We start from the raw sequence: 19258 nt of genomic DNA, 5'->3' as shown, positions 1-19258 counted from the left end.
TGTAAGCTTAGGGACTGATGACCTTATTAGTTAAGTTCCGTAAGATTTCACACACATTTGAACATTTTTTTTTACGTGTTGGATAAATACTATTTTCTTGCCGAAATTTTTCCACTTCCTGCGATGATGTCCCGAAAGTTACAACGATTATCGGTCACGTTTATGTGGTGAAACTCTATTTTTTAGTTGCCTATGAAGTTATGGCGAGACCCGGGCTGAATGGAAATTTGGGTCTCCCTGATATCCGGGCCAGGGCTTCTGCTTTATTTCTTCGACGCACTGTTTTAACGTGTCTTCGCGTGTCCGTCACTTACAGTTCGCCTTTTTGCCTGTCTCTGATCTGAAAGCTTTGCCGCTCCAGTATATGTTGGTAGAACAAATAATAAATTACGCCCCTCACAGAAGTGTATTGAAATATCCAGCAGGGCAGTCACCTACCTGTCGTTATTCGTGCTGTTTCTGGCTCTCTTATTGCGGCCCATTGCTACTCGATTGGGCGGCTAATCGTTATTGGGCGATGTCAGTTGTTTGGGGGTTGATTTTTTTTCCAGCCTCGCATCTCTCTGTAAAATGCTGTTATATCGCTGGAAGTTCCCAAATCTCCCCCCGCCCCTCCCCGCCTTTGTGGAGTTCCTATCGCCAGAGACCAATTGAAAGGATGTTTCCTACGCTTGCAGGTTCGAATCCTGCCTCGGGCATGGATGTGTGTGATGTTCTAAGTTTAGTTAAGTTTAAATAGCTCTAAGTTCTGGGGAACTGATGACCTCAGAAGTTAAGTCCCATATTGCTCAGAGCCATTTGAACCATTTATAGGATGTTTCGTCCAATGTCAGCTTACCTATTTTCCTGATGGAAATGGCGGCATCGTGGTACCAATTCTTTCATAAGTCGTTCATAACATTCTCCCCACCAACGTTAGAATTCTGCTCACTAGCCTTAGACCGATGCAGTAATTGCCACGAAACAGTTACAGTACGACGTCTGTTGGTCGCCTGCGGGAACAACCTTTCTTGCCAAGACGACGGAAGCGGGCAATCTCTAGTGAAACTCTCCTGCGTTCGGATTCAACTTTCTTGCCCAGAACGAGGAACAAGACAATTATGTGGCTTGTTGGGCATTATGTTCATTATGTGGTGGGGATTGGGTATGACCCAGACCCTTGTGCCTTTTAGCAGTATATGGTTACAGCCCCTTGCACACGGCAAAGCATACCACAGTATCGTGAACTTTTTGCGAATATACTGTATATGATTTTTAATCGTCAAGGAGTTGGATGAAATGCAGAATCCCTTTACTGTTCGAATGTTTCACTCTTATTATCTTAATTTTGGAACAAAAAAAGAAAATGTTGAGTGTTCAGCGCGTTTGACTTACGCAGCGGTCTCGGTCTCGATTCCCAGTCGGGTAGGAGATTTTTATGGCTCGGGCCCTGGGTGTTGGGTTGTCCTCGTCATCATCATTTCATCATCATCGACAAACAAGTCACCCAATGTGGGGTTAGCTGAAGACCTGCAACTCGACGACCGAACTTCCCCAGGTGGGGACTATCGGCCTACCGGCCAGCACTGCCATACGATCATTTCATTTCACTTCTGGTAGGGTTTTCCAACGTATATCGTATGGCCAATCAGCTCAGTTCGCACGCAATGGGAAAAAACCTTCATAAAATGTTAAAGGGCAGTAAATATGTCCAAAGCCAGCAACTGTCTCATACAGTTAAAAAAATAATGATCTCTACTGTCAAAAATAACGATGCACTGATATGATACGTGAGTTGGGGTGGCAGTCATTGAAAAAAAGGCGGTTTTCTTTGCGGAGAGATCTATTTACGAAAGTTCAGTCACCAACTTTCTCTTCCGAATGCGAAAATACACTCCTGGAAATGGAAAAAAGAACACATTGACACCGGTGTGTCAGACCCACCATACTTGCTCCGGACACTGCGAGAGGGCTGTACAAGCAATGATCACACGCACGGCACAGCGGACACACCAGGAACCGCGGTGTTGGCCGTCGAATGGCGCTAGCTGCGCAGCATTTGTGCACCGCCGCCGTCAGTGTCAGCCAGTTTGCCGTGGCATACGGAGCTCCATCGCAGTCGTTAACACTGGTAGCATGCCGCGACAGCGTGGACGTGAACCGTATGTGCAGTTGACGGACTTTGAGCGAGGGCGTATAGTGGGCATGCGGGAGGCCGGGTGGACGTACCGCCGAATTGCTCAACACGTGGGGCGTGAGGTCTCCACAGTACATCGATGTTGTCGCCAGTGGTCGGCGGAAGGTGCACGTGCCCATCGACCTGGGACCGGACCGCAGCGACGCACGGATGCTAGCCAAGACCGTAGGATCCTACGCAGTGCCGTAGGGGACCGCACCGCCACTTCCCAGCAAATTAGGGACACTGTTGCTCCTGGGGTATCGGCGAGGACCATTCGCAACCGTCTCCATGAAGCTGGGCTACGGTCCCGCACACCGTTAGGCCGTCTTCCGCTCACGCCCCAACATCGTGCAGCCCGCCTCCAGTGGTGTCGCAACAGGCGTGAATGGAGGGACGAAGGGAGACGTGTCGTCTTCAGCGATGAGAGTCGCTTCTGCCTTGGTGCCAATGATGGTCGTATGCGTGTTTGGCGCCGTGCAGGTGAGCGCCACAATCAGGACTGCATACGACCGAGGCACACAGGGCCAACACCCGGCATCATGGTGTGGGGAGCGATCTCCTACACTGGCTGTACACCACTGGTGATCGTCGAGGGGACACTGAATAGTGCACGGTACATCCAAACCGTCATCGAACCCATCGTTCTACCATTCCTAGACCGGCAAGGGAACTTGCTGTTCCAACAGGACAATGCACGTCCGCATGTATCCCGTGCCACCCAACGTGCTCTAGAAGGTGTAAATCAACTACCCTGGCCAGCGAGATCTCCGGATCTGTCCCCCATTGAGCATGTTTGGGACTGGATGAAGCGTCGTCTCACGCGGTCTGCACGTCCAGCATGAACGCTGGTCCAACTGAGGCGCCAGGTGGAAATGGCATGGCAAGCCGTTCCACAGGACTACATCCAGCATCTCTACGATCGTTTCCATGGGAGAATAGCAGCCTGCATTGCTGCGAAAGGTGGATATACACTGTACTAGTGCCGACATTGTGCATGCTCTGTTGCCTGTGTCTATGTGCCTGTGGTTCTGTCAGTGTGATCATGTGATGTATCTGACCCCAGGAATGTGTCAATAAAGTTTCCCCTTCCTGGGACAATGAATTCACGGTTCTTATTTCAATTTCCAGGAGTGTATTTTGTTGCACCCACCTACGTAGGGAGAAATGATCATCATAATAAAATAAGAGAAATCAGGGCTCGAACGGAAGGATTTAGGTGTTACCTTTTCCCACGCGCCATTCGAGAGTGGAATGGCAGAGTAGTAGTATGAAAATGGTTCGATGAACCCTCTGCCAGGCACTTAAGTGTGAATTGCAGAGTAACCATGTACATGTAGATGTAGAGACCACGGAGCAGCAGATAGCAGCGCCGCTCTATCGGTCATCGCACTCTGAGACAGCCGATAGTTCAGTGAGATACCGCTAGGTGGCGACTGTCTCAGCTATTCCTCTTGCTGCAGCCTACAGCTGTACAAATATAACCGACACAAAAAGGCTAATACACTATTGTTTTAAAAAACTTGGATTGAAAAATGGGATACTAGCGGACTCAGTCTCCCTTTCTCAGCATCTTTCAAAACTTTCTCAAAAATTTTGGCATGGGATGCGAACATATTCGGGCTCTTTTTAACGTGCAACATCCTACTCGTACTCGTCACACGTACCAGCCCATCGCTGTAAGTCGCTCTAACCCATCCACTCCCACTTGCCCCCCCCCCCCCCCATCTGCCCTTGCCTGTGGTGTGTCATCTTCATGCCGACTTTTTAGTGCAATGTTTCCAGTGATTGTTAAGTGCTGTGCGTCTTTTCCGAAGTGTTGCGAACGGACATCATACTGTCGTAGGATGTGATTTCTGTGTCTCTTGCGAATCCAGTCTGACGCCGTGTTTTTTAATTGTCTGTCTACTATTTTCCCTGTCTGCTTCCTGTGTATTTTATTATCATCGCCCACCATTTGTTTTTATGTTTTAACTTTCCACAGTTTTCCTCTGTTTTACATTTTACGTCACCATTTTATCGCCTGCTTTTATTGTTTCTTACATTCTTATGTTTTAAAAATTCTGTGGGCTGGAGAGCGGTGTACTAAGCTGCTGCCAGCCCTCCCCCTTCGGGGAGGGGGAATCGAAATACAATAAAGGAAAAAAAAACTCCCACTTGCGCATTGTCACTCACTCATTCAGCAAAATCATTGTTATTATCTCTTAGTATCGCTGTGACTGTCACTGTCTCAACCGCTGTCTCCTTCGTCCTGTCCTGCTATTAGTGTCTTCTCTCACTATCAATGTCTCCCTCTTGCTCTATCGTACTGTTACCATCTCATTCATTCCTTCCCAGTGCTACTGTCGCTTTTCATTGTCAGTATCTGTCTCTTCCTCGTTGTGATTGTCATAGACTGTCCCTTTAATTGTCAATACCTCTCACCCATTTCCATTTTCTTCTTCTCTTTATTCCTCTCCCACTGGCACTGTCTCCTTCACTCTTTTTCTAGCACTGTTCAGTCACCGTCAGCTATTGTTAGTTTCTCTACGTCTGGATGATAATCGGGTCGACAACGCAACTGATGGCCAATTAATGAAAAGCTGCTCCAGTTGCTTTTCTTTTCTTTTTAGAACCTTATTAAGTTTACACGACCGGTTTCCACGCTTATATTAGGCCATTATCAAGTACATCTGAGAGCTATGCAGTAGAGTAGCAATGTCAAATGATCACAAAAGGATGCGAGATGTTCTTATTGGGCTTTCATAAAAAATAATGAGGAGTGGCAGACTAGGAGCTGACATTTAGGAAATTTTGAATGTGAGAAAGATTTAGCACATCGACACAGAATGTTCTAGAAAAGTGTGAGTGGGGCGCTGAGTGGGGCGCCGGCTCATTGGAGAATTGTTTAGACGGATCCGTTGGTCGGAAAACAGATAGCAACTTATCTATTGCATAACAGGGCGTTATTTGTTGCTCCTTTTTTATTGTGGACTGTGTTTTGTGGCGTGGACTCTGTGCAGAGAAGGCTCCGGAGGCGGAGTTTTCAGTAAGACTCTGAGAGAAGACGTGAGGCTGTGCATGTGTTCGGAGCTAGGACTAGAGACTTCAGAGTTAAGTGCCGGGACAGAGCTGTGAGCGCGAATTCTGCTCTGACAGGCAGCCTTTGCGTTACTTGATGAGTAGCAGCCGCAGCCATCTGCGCCATATGCAGCTCGCATTTCTACACATCGATTGTGATGAGATTATGGCGGCATCAGTTAGTAGGGGAGGAGTGAATATAGAAGTATTTAGACACTTAAATGCATTCATGAGGGCTTATCCACGATCGCGATAGCGGGCGTAATTACGTTTTCTTTTCACCAGTGTTATAATACAATCACTATGTAGACACACCAGTGGCCAAGTCTGACGTCATTTCACGCTATTCGGATGTTAATTATTTCTGAAGCCCCTTCCCCCCGCCCCCCTACCCCCCCCCCCCCCCACGTCTAGGGTGGAGACAATATGCCACCTGGACCGTCGAACAGTGAGTCAATATTCTTATCACAGATGAGTCCCGATTTGGTCTGGAGAGTGATTCTCGGAGAATTCGAATCTGGAGGGAAAGGGGAACACGATTTTGGGACCCAAATATTGTCGAATGAGACATATATTGAGGAGGATCCCCAATGGTGGGGGCAGAGATTATGTTGACCACTCGGAAACCTCTTCATGAAATTGTATATGTAAATCGGCAAGGTTTAACAGCCGTCAGGTATCGTGACAAGATATTTGGACCTAACGTGCAGTTGTGAGGTGCTGCGGGCCCAGACTTCTTATTGATGGACCATAATGCTCGACCTCATAGAGCACAGGTGGCTAATGTCTTCTTGGAAACAGAAGATATTGCACGCAGGGTGTGGCCTGCTCGCTCTGAATCCCATACAATATGTCTGGGATGCATTAGGGAGACGGGTTGCATCACGTCAGCATCCACCAACCACCCTCCAAGATTTGCGAGCAGCTCTGCAGAAAGAATGGGCGTTATTGCCTCAACATGAGATTAATGATATCATTCAAAGCATGCCCGTCGTTGGCAGGCCTGTATTGCTGCCAGAGGTGATCACACCACTTACTGAGCACATTAACCATTTGTCGGAATGTGTGTGTGTGTGTGTGAATCACCCAAGTTGGGAAAACGCAGAACATTTTTGTCTACCGTTACGCATGTTGGAGTTGTTTATGTTTTGTATTCTTTACATTGTTTCTACTTTACTATCACTTGTTTACACTATTTTGTGTCAAAATAAACGCAACGTTGCAAAATTTCCGTTTGTTGCTTTAAATTTGGACACCACTTTACTTAAAAGGCTCAGCGATATTACTCCTGGCATCCTGATGTGGAGTGCCACCGCGTATGGCTTCAGGTCGCAGCTGGTAATCATAGAGGGAACTCTGACGACGCAGTGATACATCTCGGTCGTCCAAGTCCTCATGTGCCACCTCTTATGTGACTATTTTGGTGCCATTCTTCAACAGGATAACGCTCATCCAACCTCGCACGTTGAAAGTGTTTCTGTGAATAGTCTGTTGATGTTGAGGTACTTTCGTGACCAGCAGTATTCCCGAATTAGTCCCGATAGAGCATGTGTGGTACGTGATCAGACGTCAACTCCGTCCCAGTGCTAGCATTCAGCATATAAAACCATGTACAATAGTTGTGGTCCAGTTTTCATGAGATGTGCATACAACAGCTTTATGAGAATCTTCTTAACGGAACCATTGCATGCATGCAGGCCAGGCGAGGTGCAACGTCATACTGATAAGTGGACTCATACTGCCAAGTTCTTTGAAAATGAGATACGATTTTGTAGTCACTGAAATAACATTGCATACCATCTCAACCCGTGAAGTCCCATTTCGTTTCCTGCTCGTGTTTTGGGTGCTTCACTTTTTTTGCCACGCAGTGTATATCACAGTGTGAGAAATTGGGAAAATTTGTTCCATTTACTGACAACTGATTCTGTCTGACTGAGGCATAATCATCCAAACAGAGTTAAAAGTAAAAATGATGAAGTTTTTACGTCCCAAAGAATCTGAGATTGTTAGAGACGGATTAAATTTCAATTCAAAATCTTTTCCAGTTTAAATAGTGCTCTTATCTAGCGATATAGTTGTCGACGATGTGTTAAAATCGACAGTGTTTCCTTCCTCCTTTTAGCAGAAGCAACCACGCAGTACGAGGTCAGAATACTACTGCTCAATTCTATCAAAATGTGCGGCGAAAGCTCTTACGAAGCGCCAAGTATAGGAGGGGGAGAATGACAACAAAGCCAGTAAGACTTCTCGATCACCTGCTTCCTCTCTTCACATCGCAGAAGTTGCAGTGTATTTGCTAAGCTGTAAAATATCATCCCATTTCCTAAGACATGGCTCCCAGTGTACTGTAAATAAAAAAATCCTTGAATTGGTTTGCAAACGAAGAAGCTCAGTAAAACAGAATCTTAACACAGACAAAAAAATGATATAACAAGCCCATCCGGAGCGTAACCTCTGTTTTCATGTAGCAGGGGAAAAAGTGGGGTAAACGAAACAGTCGCTACGATGACTCACGCAATAAGTCAGTGTCTTTAGAGCTGCGGTAGCAAGGAAACCGTATTGATTCTAGAATGTCCACAAGAGGCAATCAGAAAGAGTATCTCGCATGAAAATCTCCACAAAATACGTTCTGTAATACAGGTTTTAGTAGCAAAATAACTAATTACTATTGACATTCATCATGAATTTGTGCTGTATATGGACCGAACGGTATGAAAGAATGTAGTGTGCGCCAATGGCGTCACGATTTTGTCAAAAGTGGCTGTCCGTCTGTTGTCAGCAACCGATTGATACAAAATACTGGGGAAAAAGTCTGTGAAAACAAGCGCTTCAGGAGATCTCAACCGTCGGCCAACTTTCCGCAGATTTTTAAGTTACGAATGAGATCGTGACTAAACAAAGATGGTACTACGAAGTTCTGTGCTCATTGAGTTTAAAACTCCCTTCTGAGAACTACAAAACTGAACGGATGACCGCTTCTCTAAACTGTTTCGGTACGATGCGGATGGGGAGAGCCTACTAAATAGAATCGTGACCTCTTCATGTTCATGGAAAAATGGTTTGGCTCTCAACGCTTTAACTGCGACAGAAAACTTCAAGATGCTTTCGTGCCGGCCGCAGTGGCCGAGCGGTTCTAGGCGCTACAGTCTGGAGCCGCGCGACCGCTGCGGTCGCAGGTTCGAATCCTGCCTCGGGCATGGATGTGTGTGATGTCTTTAGGTTAGTTAGGTTTAAGTAGTTCTAATTTGTATGGGACTGATGACCTCAGAAGATAAGTCCCATAGTGCTCAGAGCCAAGATGCTTTCGTGTATAATGTGCAATGTATCTAAAAGTGGAATAAATGACTGAATATATGCTTATTATATCTGACGGCATACGGTGATAAAACATGTCATTCAAGTTGTAAGTCGTAATAAAATTATGTTTGAAACAAACCAGGAAGTAGTAGGGATCTAAATTTCGCCAAAATATGATGAGTGTTAACCAGTTGCACGCCATATAGAAAGACAAATACATCACACGGTATATATTTCCAGTTATGTTAATTTCAATGACTGCACAAACTGGTAAGAGCAAACTGGTATAGCAGGATGATTAATTAGTTTCCTTTTCAGATAAAAAGAAAATATTTCTGAACTGAATTTAAAATGCATTGGTTATTCGTTATCAGAATACGCTACAGACGATCAGCAGCAGAATGGGGATTGTAAAATTGCCTTTAATGGTTTTATAATATTTCTCGTGATGTAGCGAGTAAAAGAGAAAGGCTACAAAGATTTAAATTTCGGAGGCGTAGTGTCTCTGGACTCTACTGCGGCCGCCAGCAAAGATCACTGACATCTAGAGTTGCAGAACTTCCTTAGGCTATCGCAGAATATCGTAAGTACGCGTAGACTACGGTAGTTTTCCTAGTAGGTTTGGGCAGTGAAGGTCATACTTGCTTTACCAGTACGTTATGTATGTTGCATATCTATCAGGCGTTTCTTCATAACGATCGCCTTCTTTGTGTGTGCGATCAGTGTCTTACAAGATTTCCCTAAAGACAGGAAGCGGAGCACCGTCTAGAAACTGAGTGAAGATATGTGAAGAAACAGGTAACCTCCGGAATGTTTGTGTTCTACATACAGGGTGTACATAAAGTCCGGGAACACTTTCAATTATTTATTGCACAAGAACCAAACATTGTACAGATATCATGCATTTGCCATTTTGTGTAGAAACCCCGAAAGTTTTTTTTCATGTATAACGCCACAGCGTAGTTTGGTAATTTGTCGATAGTCAGCGCTAGTCGCAAACATGGCGAGTTCAAATGCGGAGCGAGCTTTCTGTGTGTTGGAGTTCGACAAAAATAAGTGTGCTACAGCTGTTCAACGGATGTTTAGAACTAAGTACGGTAAGAAGCGAGCAACAACCGCCTCTACCACGTGATATAGCAGCAGAGCTCCAGGAGAGAATATAGTAAGCGACTGCCACAGTCGACGATGCCATGCTGGGACGGGTATGGCAAGAATTCGATTAGCGTATTGACGTCTGCCGGGTCACTCATGATTCACATATCGAATGTTTATAAAAAAAACTTTCAGAGTTTCTCTTCAAAATGCAATATGTATGACATATGTACAATGTTTAGTTCTTGTGCAATAAATAATTCAAAGTATTCCCGGACTTTATGTACACCCTGTAGTTGCCCCCACTGTCTGTTACTTAAAAATAAACATTTATAGCGAAATTTAACTTACCAACGTTTAATTCAGGTTTTAGTCGAAAATAGTTGATTTGTAAGGTAAGTGTAAATGCCGTGTGGCTAGGGCCTCCCGTCAGGTAGACCGTTCGCCTGGTGCAAGTCTTTCGAGTTGACGCCACTTCGGCGACTTGCGTGCCGATGGGGATGAAATGATGATGATAAGGACAACACAACACCCACCCCTGAGCGGAGAAAATCTCCGACCTAGCCGGGAATCGAATCCAGGCCGTTAGGTATGACATTCCGCCGCGCTGACCTCTCAGCTACCAGGGGCGGACATTTGTAACGTGAAACAGAGGGAAGTTGCAGTAAAAATAAAGGAAACAATGCAGATTTATCACATAGCTCTAGAAAACGCCATTTACTAAAAGAAGGATAAAATAAAAGAAAACACAAAACAAAAATATATCAAACATCGCTTCAGTACTTCGTCGAACTTACGTTGATAAGCCAAAATATTATTGCCACTACCCAACGCAAAGCTGGATGCCGTGTGGTGGCGTTGCGGGCATGTGACGCGGTAACGTAACAAAAGTATGTAAGCGGAGCAGACACGGACGCGGGATCACCCTAGAGAAGATATGGTCTGCAAATGGGGAAATCCACTGAGATAAAAAAAAAGCGAAACTGACAAAGGGCAGATTATTATTACGCAGACGCTGCGAACGGGTATCTCGAATACAGTGAAGATGATTGATTGTTCACGTGCTACTATCATGAGCATCTACAGAAAGAGGTAGAAGGACAGTGAAACTACCACTAAGTGCTTAATGGTTGGATGTCCACGACTCTTCATAGAGCGTGGGTTTCGGAGACTTGTCTACTCTGTAAAGTAGGATAGACGATGATCTGTGGAAGCTCTGCTGAAAGTGCACAATGCTGTTGCAAGTGTTTCGGAGCACACTGTTGTTGAACATGGAGCTCCGCAGCAGACCATCGCTACGTGGCCACGTGTTGACCCAAGGATATCGTCAAATTACGATTGCAGTTGGCACGGGACCATCGGTATTCGATCTCGATTAAGGGAAACGTGTCGGCTCTTTGGGCGAATCACATTTTCTCTACACTAGGTTGATGGTCGTCTCCATAAACGCCGTCATCGAGGTGAACGGCGGCTCGAAACGCACAGCCCGCCGCGGACGCAGGCTGCTGGGAGCAGTATTACGCTATGGGAGACATTCTCCTGCGCTTGCAGGGGACACGTGGTAGCAATCGAAGTCGCGCAGAGAGTGCGAATACCTGCGTCCCTTCAAGGTTGATGTCTTCCCCGATGCCATATTTCAGCAGTATAACCGTCTGTGTCTCGGAGCCAAAACCGTAGCCGGCCGCGGTGGCCGAGCAGTTCCAGGCGCTTCAGTCCGAAACCACGCGACTGCTACGGTCGCAGGTTCGAATCCTGCCTCGGGCATGGATGTGTGTGATGTCCTTAGGTTAGTTAGGTTTAAGTGGTTCTGGCAACGGCCTTGCCCCAGTGGATACACCGGTTCCCGTGAGATCACCGAAGTTAAACGCTGTTGGGCGTGGCCGGCACTTGAATGGGTGACCATCCAGCCGCCATGCGCTGTTGCCATTTTTCGGGGTGCACTGAGCCTCGTGATGCCAATTTAGGAGTTACTCGACCGAATAGTAGCGGCTTCGGTCAAGAATACCATCATAACGACCGGGAGAGTGGTGTGCTGACCCCATGCCCCTCTTATCCGCATCCTCCACTGAGGATGACACGGCGGTCGGATGGTCCCAACAGGCCACTCGTGCCCTGAAGACGGAGTGCTTTTTTATAAGTAGTTCTAAGTTCTTGGGGGATGATGACCTCAGATTTTAAGTCCCATAGTGCTCAGAGCCATTTGAACCATTTTGAACTAAAACCGTACTACAATTGAGGAACATTATAGTGAACTTACATTGATGTTTCTGCTACCAAATTCGCCTGATGTAAATTCTATGAAACCCATCTGGGTCGCTATCACCGCGTACGCAAATCCGCGTCCCGTTATTTACGCAAATTATATGATCTACGCTTAGACATCCAACGCCACATACTTCTGCAAACCTACCGACAAACTGTTGGATCCCTGATATGCAGAATCATCGATGTATTTCGTCCCAAAGACGGAAAAAAAACTATTGTATTAAGCAGATGGTCATAATGTTTTGGTTCATCAGTGTATATAAAACACGTTTTCGTTATTCATAAAAAAATCTTCCCCGTTTTTCAGTAATAACAGGAAAATCTTGCATTGATCATGATGAAGAACGTACTAATTAGTATAAAGTAACAACAATAATTACATATTTTTTATGTTTGTGCATGTAAACTGCACTTGCATCAGAAGTAATCTTTGACTACATGAAAGTACAGATGTTGCGCTATCAACTAATTTTTATTACTTATAAAATGAAATTTATGTTCTGTAAGGATATAAAATACACGATGGACTGAGTGATGCGCAGTTCTGTTTATGTGATTAAAAAAAACCATCAGCTCCCTGTTTCCCTGTTACCATTCATTTATGTTTCCTTCCCTACCAATGCTGCCAATATTACTAGTAACCCTACTATTTACTACGTCTTTTATGTAGTGTGCAAAAACTACCGAATGGTAGGTTTGGAAGAGCGCATCTCTGCTGACATCGCGAGTCACTACTAGGCACGATGTGTGACGATATACTACACACGCTGCAATCAAAAATGGTTCGAATAGCTCTGAGCACTATGGGACTTAACTTCTGAGGTCATCAGTCCCCTAGAACTCAGAACTACTTAAACCTAACTAACCTAAGGACATCACACACATCCATGACCGAGGCAGGATTCGAACCAGCGACCGTAGCGGTCGCGCGGTTCCAGACTGTAGCGCCTAGAACCGCTCGGGCACTCCGGTCGGCACTGCAATCTTAGGCCTCAGAATTTGCCAACTCTTTCTGAGCAGTGTTAAAATCTAAATGGTGATTATGCATGGTGTAGTTTCAGGTTAAGATTTTACTAGTAAATATGTTTTAAGCATTCCATAGTTTCCTTGCGGCCTAAATAAGGTTACTTTACTGTATGGCTCTCGTATAAAAGGAACCGCTACGGTCGCAGGTTCGAATCTGCCTCGGGCATGGATGTGTGTGATGTCCTTAGGTTAGTTAGGTTTAAATAGTTCTAAGTTCTAGGGGACTGATGACCTCAGATATTAAGTCCCATAGTGCTCGGAGCCATTTGAAACGATAAATGAGTGCAAGTCAAGAGTTTTTCTTATTCGGATTGTAACTCTGAACAGAATACGAAGTCTGAGCTTTTCGCGGTCGATATGTGATTCTTCAAATAATTCAAATGGCTCTGAGCACTATGGGACTTAACATCTGAGGTCATCAGTCCCCTAGAACTTGGTACTACTTATACCTAACTAACCTAAGGACATCGCACACATCCCTGCCCGAGGCAGGACTCGAACCTGCGATCGCAGCGGTCGCGCTGTTCCAGACTGTAGCGCCTAGAACCACTTGGCCACTCCAGCCATCTGTGATTCTTCACACAAGTCTTGAAGGTAAGATGTTCTTATCGTTTGCTTTGAATCTCGTGGAATGCACTGACTCATAGAGAATGGACGACGTTCAGCTAATTCCTCCTCGTGCGTCAAGACTAAAGACATTCCATGAGTCATGCAGAAAAACAACTCCATCACAATCTGTATCAGCTGCCTATTTACGATCGCTGCTATCTTCACGTAAGCGCACAGAATTTGCGTAGGATTACAAGTCGCACGTTTGCGGTTCGTTATGAATGGACAACAGAAAGACCAACAGGCTACTGTTTTGATGTCTTAAAAGTACGCCGTCAAGAATCTTCGTACCGATATTCCAGAAGAGTCGATATTACGAGGTGCATTCAAGTTCTAAGGCCTCCGATTTTTTTCTAATTAACTACTCACCCGAAATCGATGAAACTGGCGTTACTTCTCGACGTAATCGCCATGCAGACGTACACATTTTTCACAACGCTGACGCCATGATTCCATGGCAGCGGCGAAGGCTTCTTTAGGAGTCTGTTTTGACCACTGGAAAATCCCTGAGGCAATAGCAGCACGGCTGGTGAATGTGCGGCCACGGAGAGTGTCTTTCATTGTTGGAAAAAGCCAAAAGTCACTAGGAGCCAGGTCAGGTGCGTAGGGAACATGAGGAATCACTTCAAAGTTGTTATCACGAATAAACTGTTGCGTAACGTTAGCTCGATGTGCGGGTGCGTTGTCTTGGTGAAACAGCACACGCGCAGCCCTTCCTGGGCGTTTTTGTTGCAGTGCAGGAAGGAATTTGTTCTTCAAAACATTTTCGTAGGAAGTACCTGTTACCGTAGTGCCCTTTGTAACGCAATGGGTAAGGATTACGCCCTCGCTGTCCCAGAACATGGACACCATCCTATTTTTCAGCACTGGGGGTTACCCGAAATTTTTTTGGTGGTGGTGAATCTGTGTGCTTCCATTGAGATGACTGGCGCTTTGTTTCTGGATTGAAAAATGGCATCCACGTCTCATCCACTGTCACAACTGACGAAAAGAAAGTCCCACTCATGCTGTCGTTGCGCGTCAACATTGCTTGGCAACATGCCACACGGGCAGCCATGTGGCTGTCCGTCAGCATTCGTGGCACCCACCTGGATGACACTTTTCGCATTTTCAGGTCGTTATGTAGGATTGTGTGCACAGAACCCACAGAAATGCCAACTCTGGAGGCGATCTGTTCAACAGTCATTTGGCGATCCCCCAAAACTACTCTCTCCACTTTCTCGATCACGTCGTCAGACCGGCTTGTGCGAGCCCGAGGTTGTTTCGGTTTGTTGTCACACGATGTTCTGCCTTCATTAAACTGTCGCACCCACGAATGCACTTTCGACACATCCGTAACTCCATCACCACATGTCTCCTTCAACTGTCGATGAATTTCAATTGGTTTCAAACCATGCAAATTCAGAAAACGAATGCTTGCACACTGTTCAAATAAGGAAAACGTCGCCATTTTAAGTATTTAAAACAGTTCTCATTCTCGCCGCTGGCGGTAAAATTCCATCTGCCGTACGGTGCTGCCATCTCTGGGACGTATTGACAATGAACGCGGCCTCATTTTAAAACAATGTGCATGTTTCTACCTCTTTCCAGTCCGGAGAAAAAAAATCGGAGGCCTTAGAACTTGAATGCACCTAAACGTGTAAACATAGGTTGAGATGTCTCGTATTCACAAACGTAATGTGAAGAAGGGAAAAATTTTAACCATTTTCAACACGTTCTCAATTTCGGAAAATGCGCCTTTATTAACTGTTGCACTGCAGCGTTATGTCATAGTATGAAAGAGTTTAGTTCTGTGCCTCGTATCTTTCAACTTACTAACTTTAAGAGAGCCAGAAGGTAATAAGTTAGAAAATCACGTCACCCAGTTTAATCTATACATTTCCTATACCTCAACGTCGACTATGGCGATTCTATGTATGACTAAATGGCTGGAAATTGCGTTTGGTAACCGGGAATATACACTATTAGTGGGCATTAATATGGAGTGCCCACCCTTTGCTTTTATGACGGCATGAAACTTGCCGAGGATATATTCTATGACGTGTCTACATGTGTGTGAAGGAATGGCAGCCCATTATCTCAAGAGCTGAAATCAGGCAGCGATGCTGAACGCTGGAATCTGCAACGAAGCCGACGTTATCATTCCAGAGGTCTTCCACTGGGCGCACCGTCGGGACTATGGGCAGGCCATTTCATTTCTGGAGCCTCACTGTCCACGCCTACCTTACGGATGCTGCTTTATGACAGCGTTCATTATCTTGTTGATTCAAGCAACCATTGTCTCTGAACCGTTCCTCTACTGCACACGGTACACAGTGCCGTAAAATGTGTGTGCATCCTTCCACATTTAGCGCTTTTTTAATCACAGTACGGAGACAAGGAAACAAAAGGTAAAATCTGAGTTGGAATTAAAATCCATGGTGAATAAATAAAAAACTTGAGGTTCGCCGATGACATTGTAATTCTGTCAGAAACAGCGAAGGACCTAGAAGAGCAGTTGAACGGAATGGATAGTGTCTTGAAAGGAGGATATAAGATGAATATCAACAAAAGCAAAACGAGGATAATGGAATGTAGTCGAATTAAATCGGGTGATGCTGCGGGAATTAGATTAGGAAATGAGACGCTTAAAGTAGTAAATGAGTTTTGCTATTTGGGGAGCAAAATAACTGATGATGGTCGAAGTAGAGAGGATATAAAATGTAGACTGGCAATGGCAAGGAAAGCGTTTCTGAAGAAGAGAAATTTGTTAACAACGAGAATAGATTTAAGTGTCAGGAAGACGTTTCTGGAAGTATTTATATGGAGTGTAGCCATGTATGGAAGTGAAACATGGACGATAAATAGTTTGGACAAGAAGAGAATAGAAGCTTTTGAAATGTGGTGCTACAGAAGAATGCTGAAAATTAGATGAGTAGATCACATACCTAATGAGGAGGTACTGAATAGAATTGCAGAGAAGAGAAATTTGTAGCTCAACTTGACTAGAAGAAGGGATCGGTTGGTAGGGCATGTCCGGAGACATCAAGGGATCGCCAATTTAGTATTGGAAGGCAGCGTGGAGGGTAAAAATCATAGAGGGAGACCAAGAGATGAATACACTAAACAGATTCAGAAGGATGTAGGTTGCAGTAGGTACTGGGAGATGAAGAACCTTGCACAGGATAGAGTAGTATGGAGAGCTGCATCAAACCAGTCTCAGGACTGAAGACCACAACAACAACAACAACAACAACAACAACAGGAGACCACACCACAAACTCGAAAAACACCCCCATACCGAACACCAATTCCTCTGTACTTCACTATTGGCACCACATTAGACGCCGCGCAACGTTCTCCAGGCATTTGCCAACCTCAAACCCTTCCATCGGGTTGCCACAGGGTATAGCGTGATTCATCGCTCCAAATCACCCGTTTCCAATCACTCACTGTCCAGTGACGTCACTCTTTACACTACCTCAAGCGTCAGTTAATACTGTCGGTAAGATGTTCTTATCGTCTACAGTCAGTCTCGTGTAATTCACTGACCGCGGCTAATGTGGAAGCTGCTCGACCGTTGTGTCCTTTCTTTTTAGCTCCCTACGCACAGGTATTGTGCTGGCTGGACTACTGGTTGCACTTCGGAACTCAGGAGTGATAGCTTCTACTGATTTCATAGGATTGTTTGCAACCACCCTCCGCCGTACTCAGTGATGCCTGTCTGCCAATACGTGAGCTCTGCCTAACCTTAGTTTAACTATGGTGTTTAAACTTCACAATCACGTCACCATCAGTCGAGGTGGGCAGTTTTAGAAGGATGATGATTTTTGATTTGTGGGCCGCCCAACTGCACGGTAATCAGCGCTCGTACGAAGTCCCAATTTTTACGCAGTCCAATTTTTTCACAATCCAATCTAGCCAATGTCACGCATGACGATGATGAGGATGATGATGAAATGATGAGGACAGCACAAACACACAGTCCCCGGGCAGAGAAAGTCTTAGAAGGGTTGAAATATCTCTGATGGGTCTGTTGCTCAGATGACATCCAGTGACCAGTCTACGTTCGAAGTCCATCAGCTCTTCTGACTGACCTGTTCTGCTGCTACTGATTCTCTACTGACAACACCATCTCCCTACTTCCTTTTATATGGCAGGTCCGGCTCTCGTGACTTCTAGCCATCAGTTCCGCATTACACAGAGATGTCTGGATACTTCTGAGCAGAAAATGTATAGCTGCAATATGAAAGTGGGCAAACTATCAGTAAAGTGGGTCGATGCAGCTGTTCAGACACGTCTCGGATTACAGAGAGCGGCAAACTTCACGGACAACAGAAAATCTATTTATTGTAGCCTGTATCTGACATGTGGTACTGTATGATGTTGAGACAATGAAGAGTTGTAACTCTGTGGCTTGTCTGCACCCTTGTTTCAGGCAAGGGGGAAAACATCTGGGACCGGATGACTCACGAGCACCCAGACTACGTGGATGACGGATCTAACGGCGATGTGGCCTGCGATTCTTATCACAAGTACGAAGAGGACGTGGAGATGATCAAGTCCCTAGGGGTGAGTTACACGCTTACGACGGTTCATATAGCGGATTAAAGAACTTATGGCGTCTGTCAAATTCTTCTGAACGTGCTTTTCATGGACGTACACTGCATATCATATCACTACGCAGGTTAAAGAGATATTATTCGAGGAAAGACGACTGCATGTAGCTCAAGTAGAACTGTATCTCCAGTTTTCTTGACAATGACCCCCCCCCACCTCCCTCACACACAAACACATATTTACATGGTGTTTCAGGAGAAATAGTAAATATTTCAAGATGTGGTGGTATAGACTACTTCGAATAAAAATTTTACATGTAACACGTTCCGAATTTTCATTAGTTGAAAAAATACAATTATATGTTAGAAACTAACACAAACAAAAACTCTCACACAAGCTGTTATGCAAAGGGAAATGATTAAGTTCGAAGTTAATTTTAAAAAATCTCACCTCTGACTTCAAAGCAGTTTCAAATTCTTCTGACAACACTACGAGGACTCCTGGGTTTTTCTAATGACGGTGGCACTATCCATAATATCTGCAACGAGCTGCATCTCTGGAACCAATAGAAAGTATACATGTGTATATGGAAAGTTTTATTCGAAATACTATATTCTGCCACTTACTAAAATGTTTACAGTTCCTCCTACAGTACCCAATATTTTCCGCATGTATTTCTCAGTGTTCTTCGAACTTGATTATCAAATGTACTTCCTCTTATTTCGAAATGACCAAATAACATGAGTATTAAGCTATGGATCAACGGAAAGAACACTGTACCAGGCGGTGTGACAAGTGATGTGCACCAGAAGTGCGTCAAACTAGTACGGATTATTCATTATCTACATGATTCCCGCAACTGTCATACGTACTATGTGGATGATTTGAAAGCAATAAATACTTCGAACACCAGCAAGTTAGTTTCTGACAGAAGATAATTTATTTGTTAAAGAGACTGGATATGCCTACTGTTTATTGCAAATTATTTATCATAATATCCAGCGAAAATTTATATCTTTATGGAGAGTAGCTTTGTACTAATGAATTGTCTCGGATTTTAAATTCACATCTGCTCTACCACGTATCGCCGTATACAGTCTGATCAAAAGTGTACGGAAGCCTGTTATTGGAAATTAATAAGGGATGTGCCCTCCGTTGCCTTTGTGACGTCTTGTACTCTGCTGGGGGCAGTTTCAGTGAGGTGTCTGCATGTCT

The 19258-nt window shown here is 44.9% G+C and overlaps 1 protein-coding gene across 1 annotated transcript in view; it reads left to right on the top strand.

Moving 5' to 3' along the window:
- Positions 1 to 19258, top strand: part of LOC126413089 (myrosinase 1-like) — a 298790-nt gene that overhangs the window by 39259 nt on the left and 240273 nt on the right. Inside the window, exon 2 of the mRNA XM_050082984.1 lies at positions 17922 to 18055. Coding sequence (XP_049938941.1) covers positions 17922 to 18055 — 134 coding nt within the window. The remainder of the gene's footprint in view (positions 1 to 17921; positions 18056 to 19258) is intronic.

This window comes from Schistocerca serialis, chromosome 7, assembly GCF_023864345.2.
Source record: "Schistocerca serialis cubense isolate TAMUIC-IGC-003099 chromosome 7, iqSchSeri2.2, whole genome shotgun sequence".
In the NCBI taxonomy this organism is placed as follows: domain Eukaryota; kingdom Metazoa; phylum Arthropoda; class Insecta; order Orthoptera; family Acrididae; genus Schistocerca; species Schistocerca serialis.
This window is presented reverse-complemented; position numbering and strand designations above follow the sequence as displayed.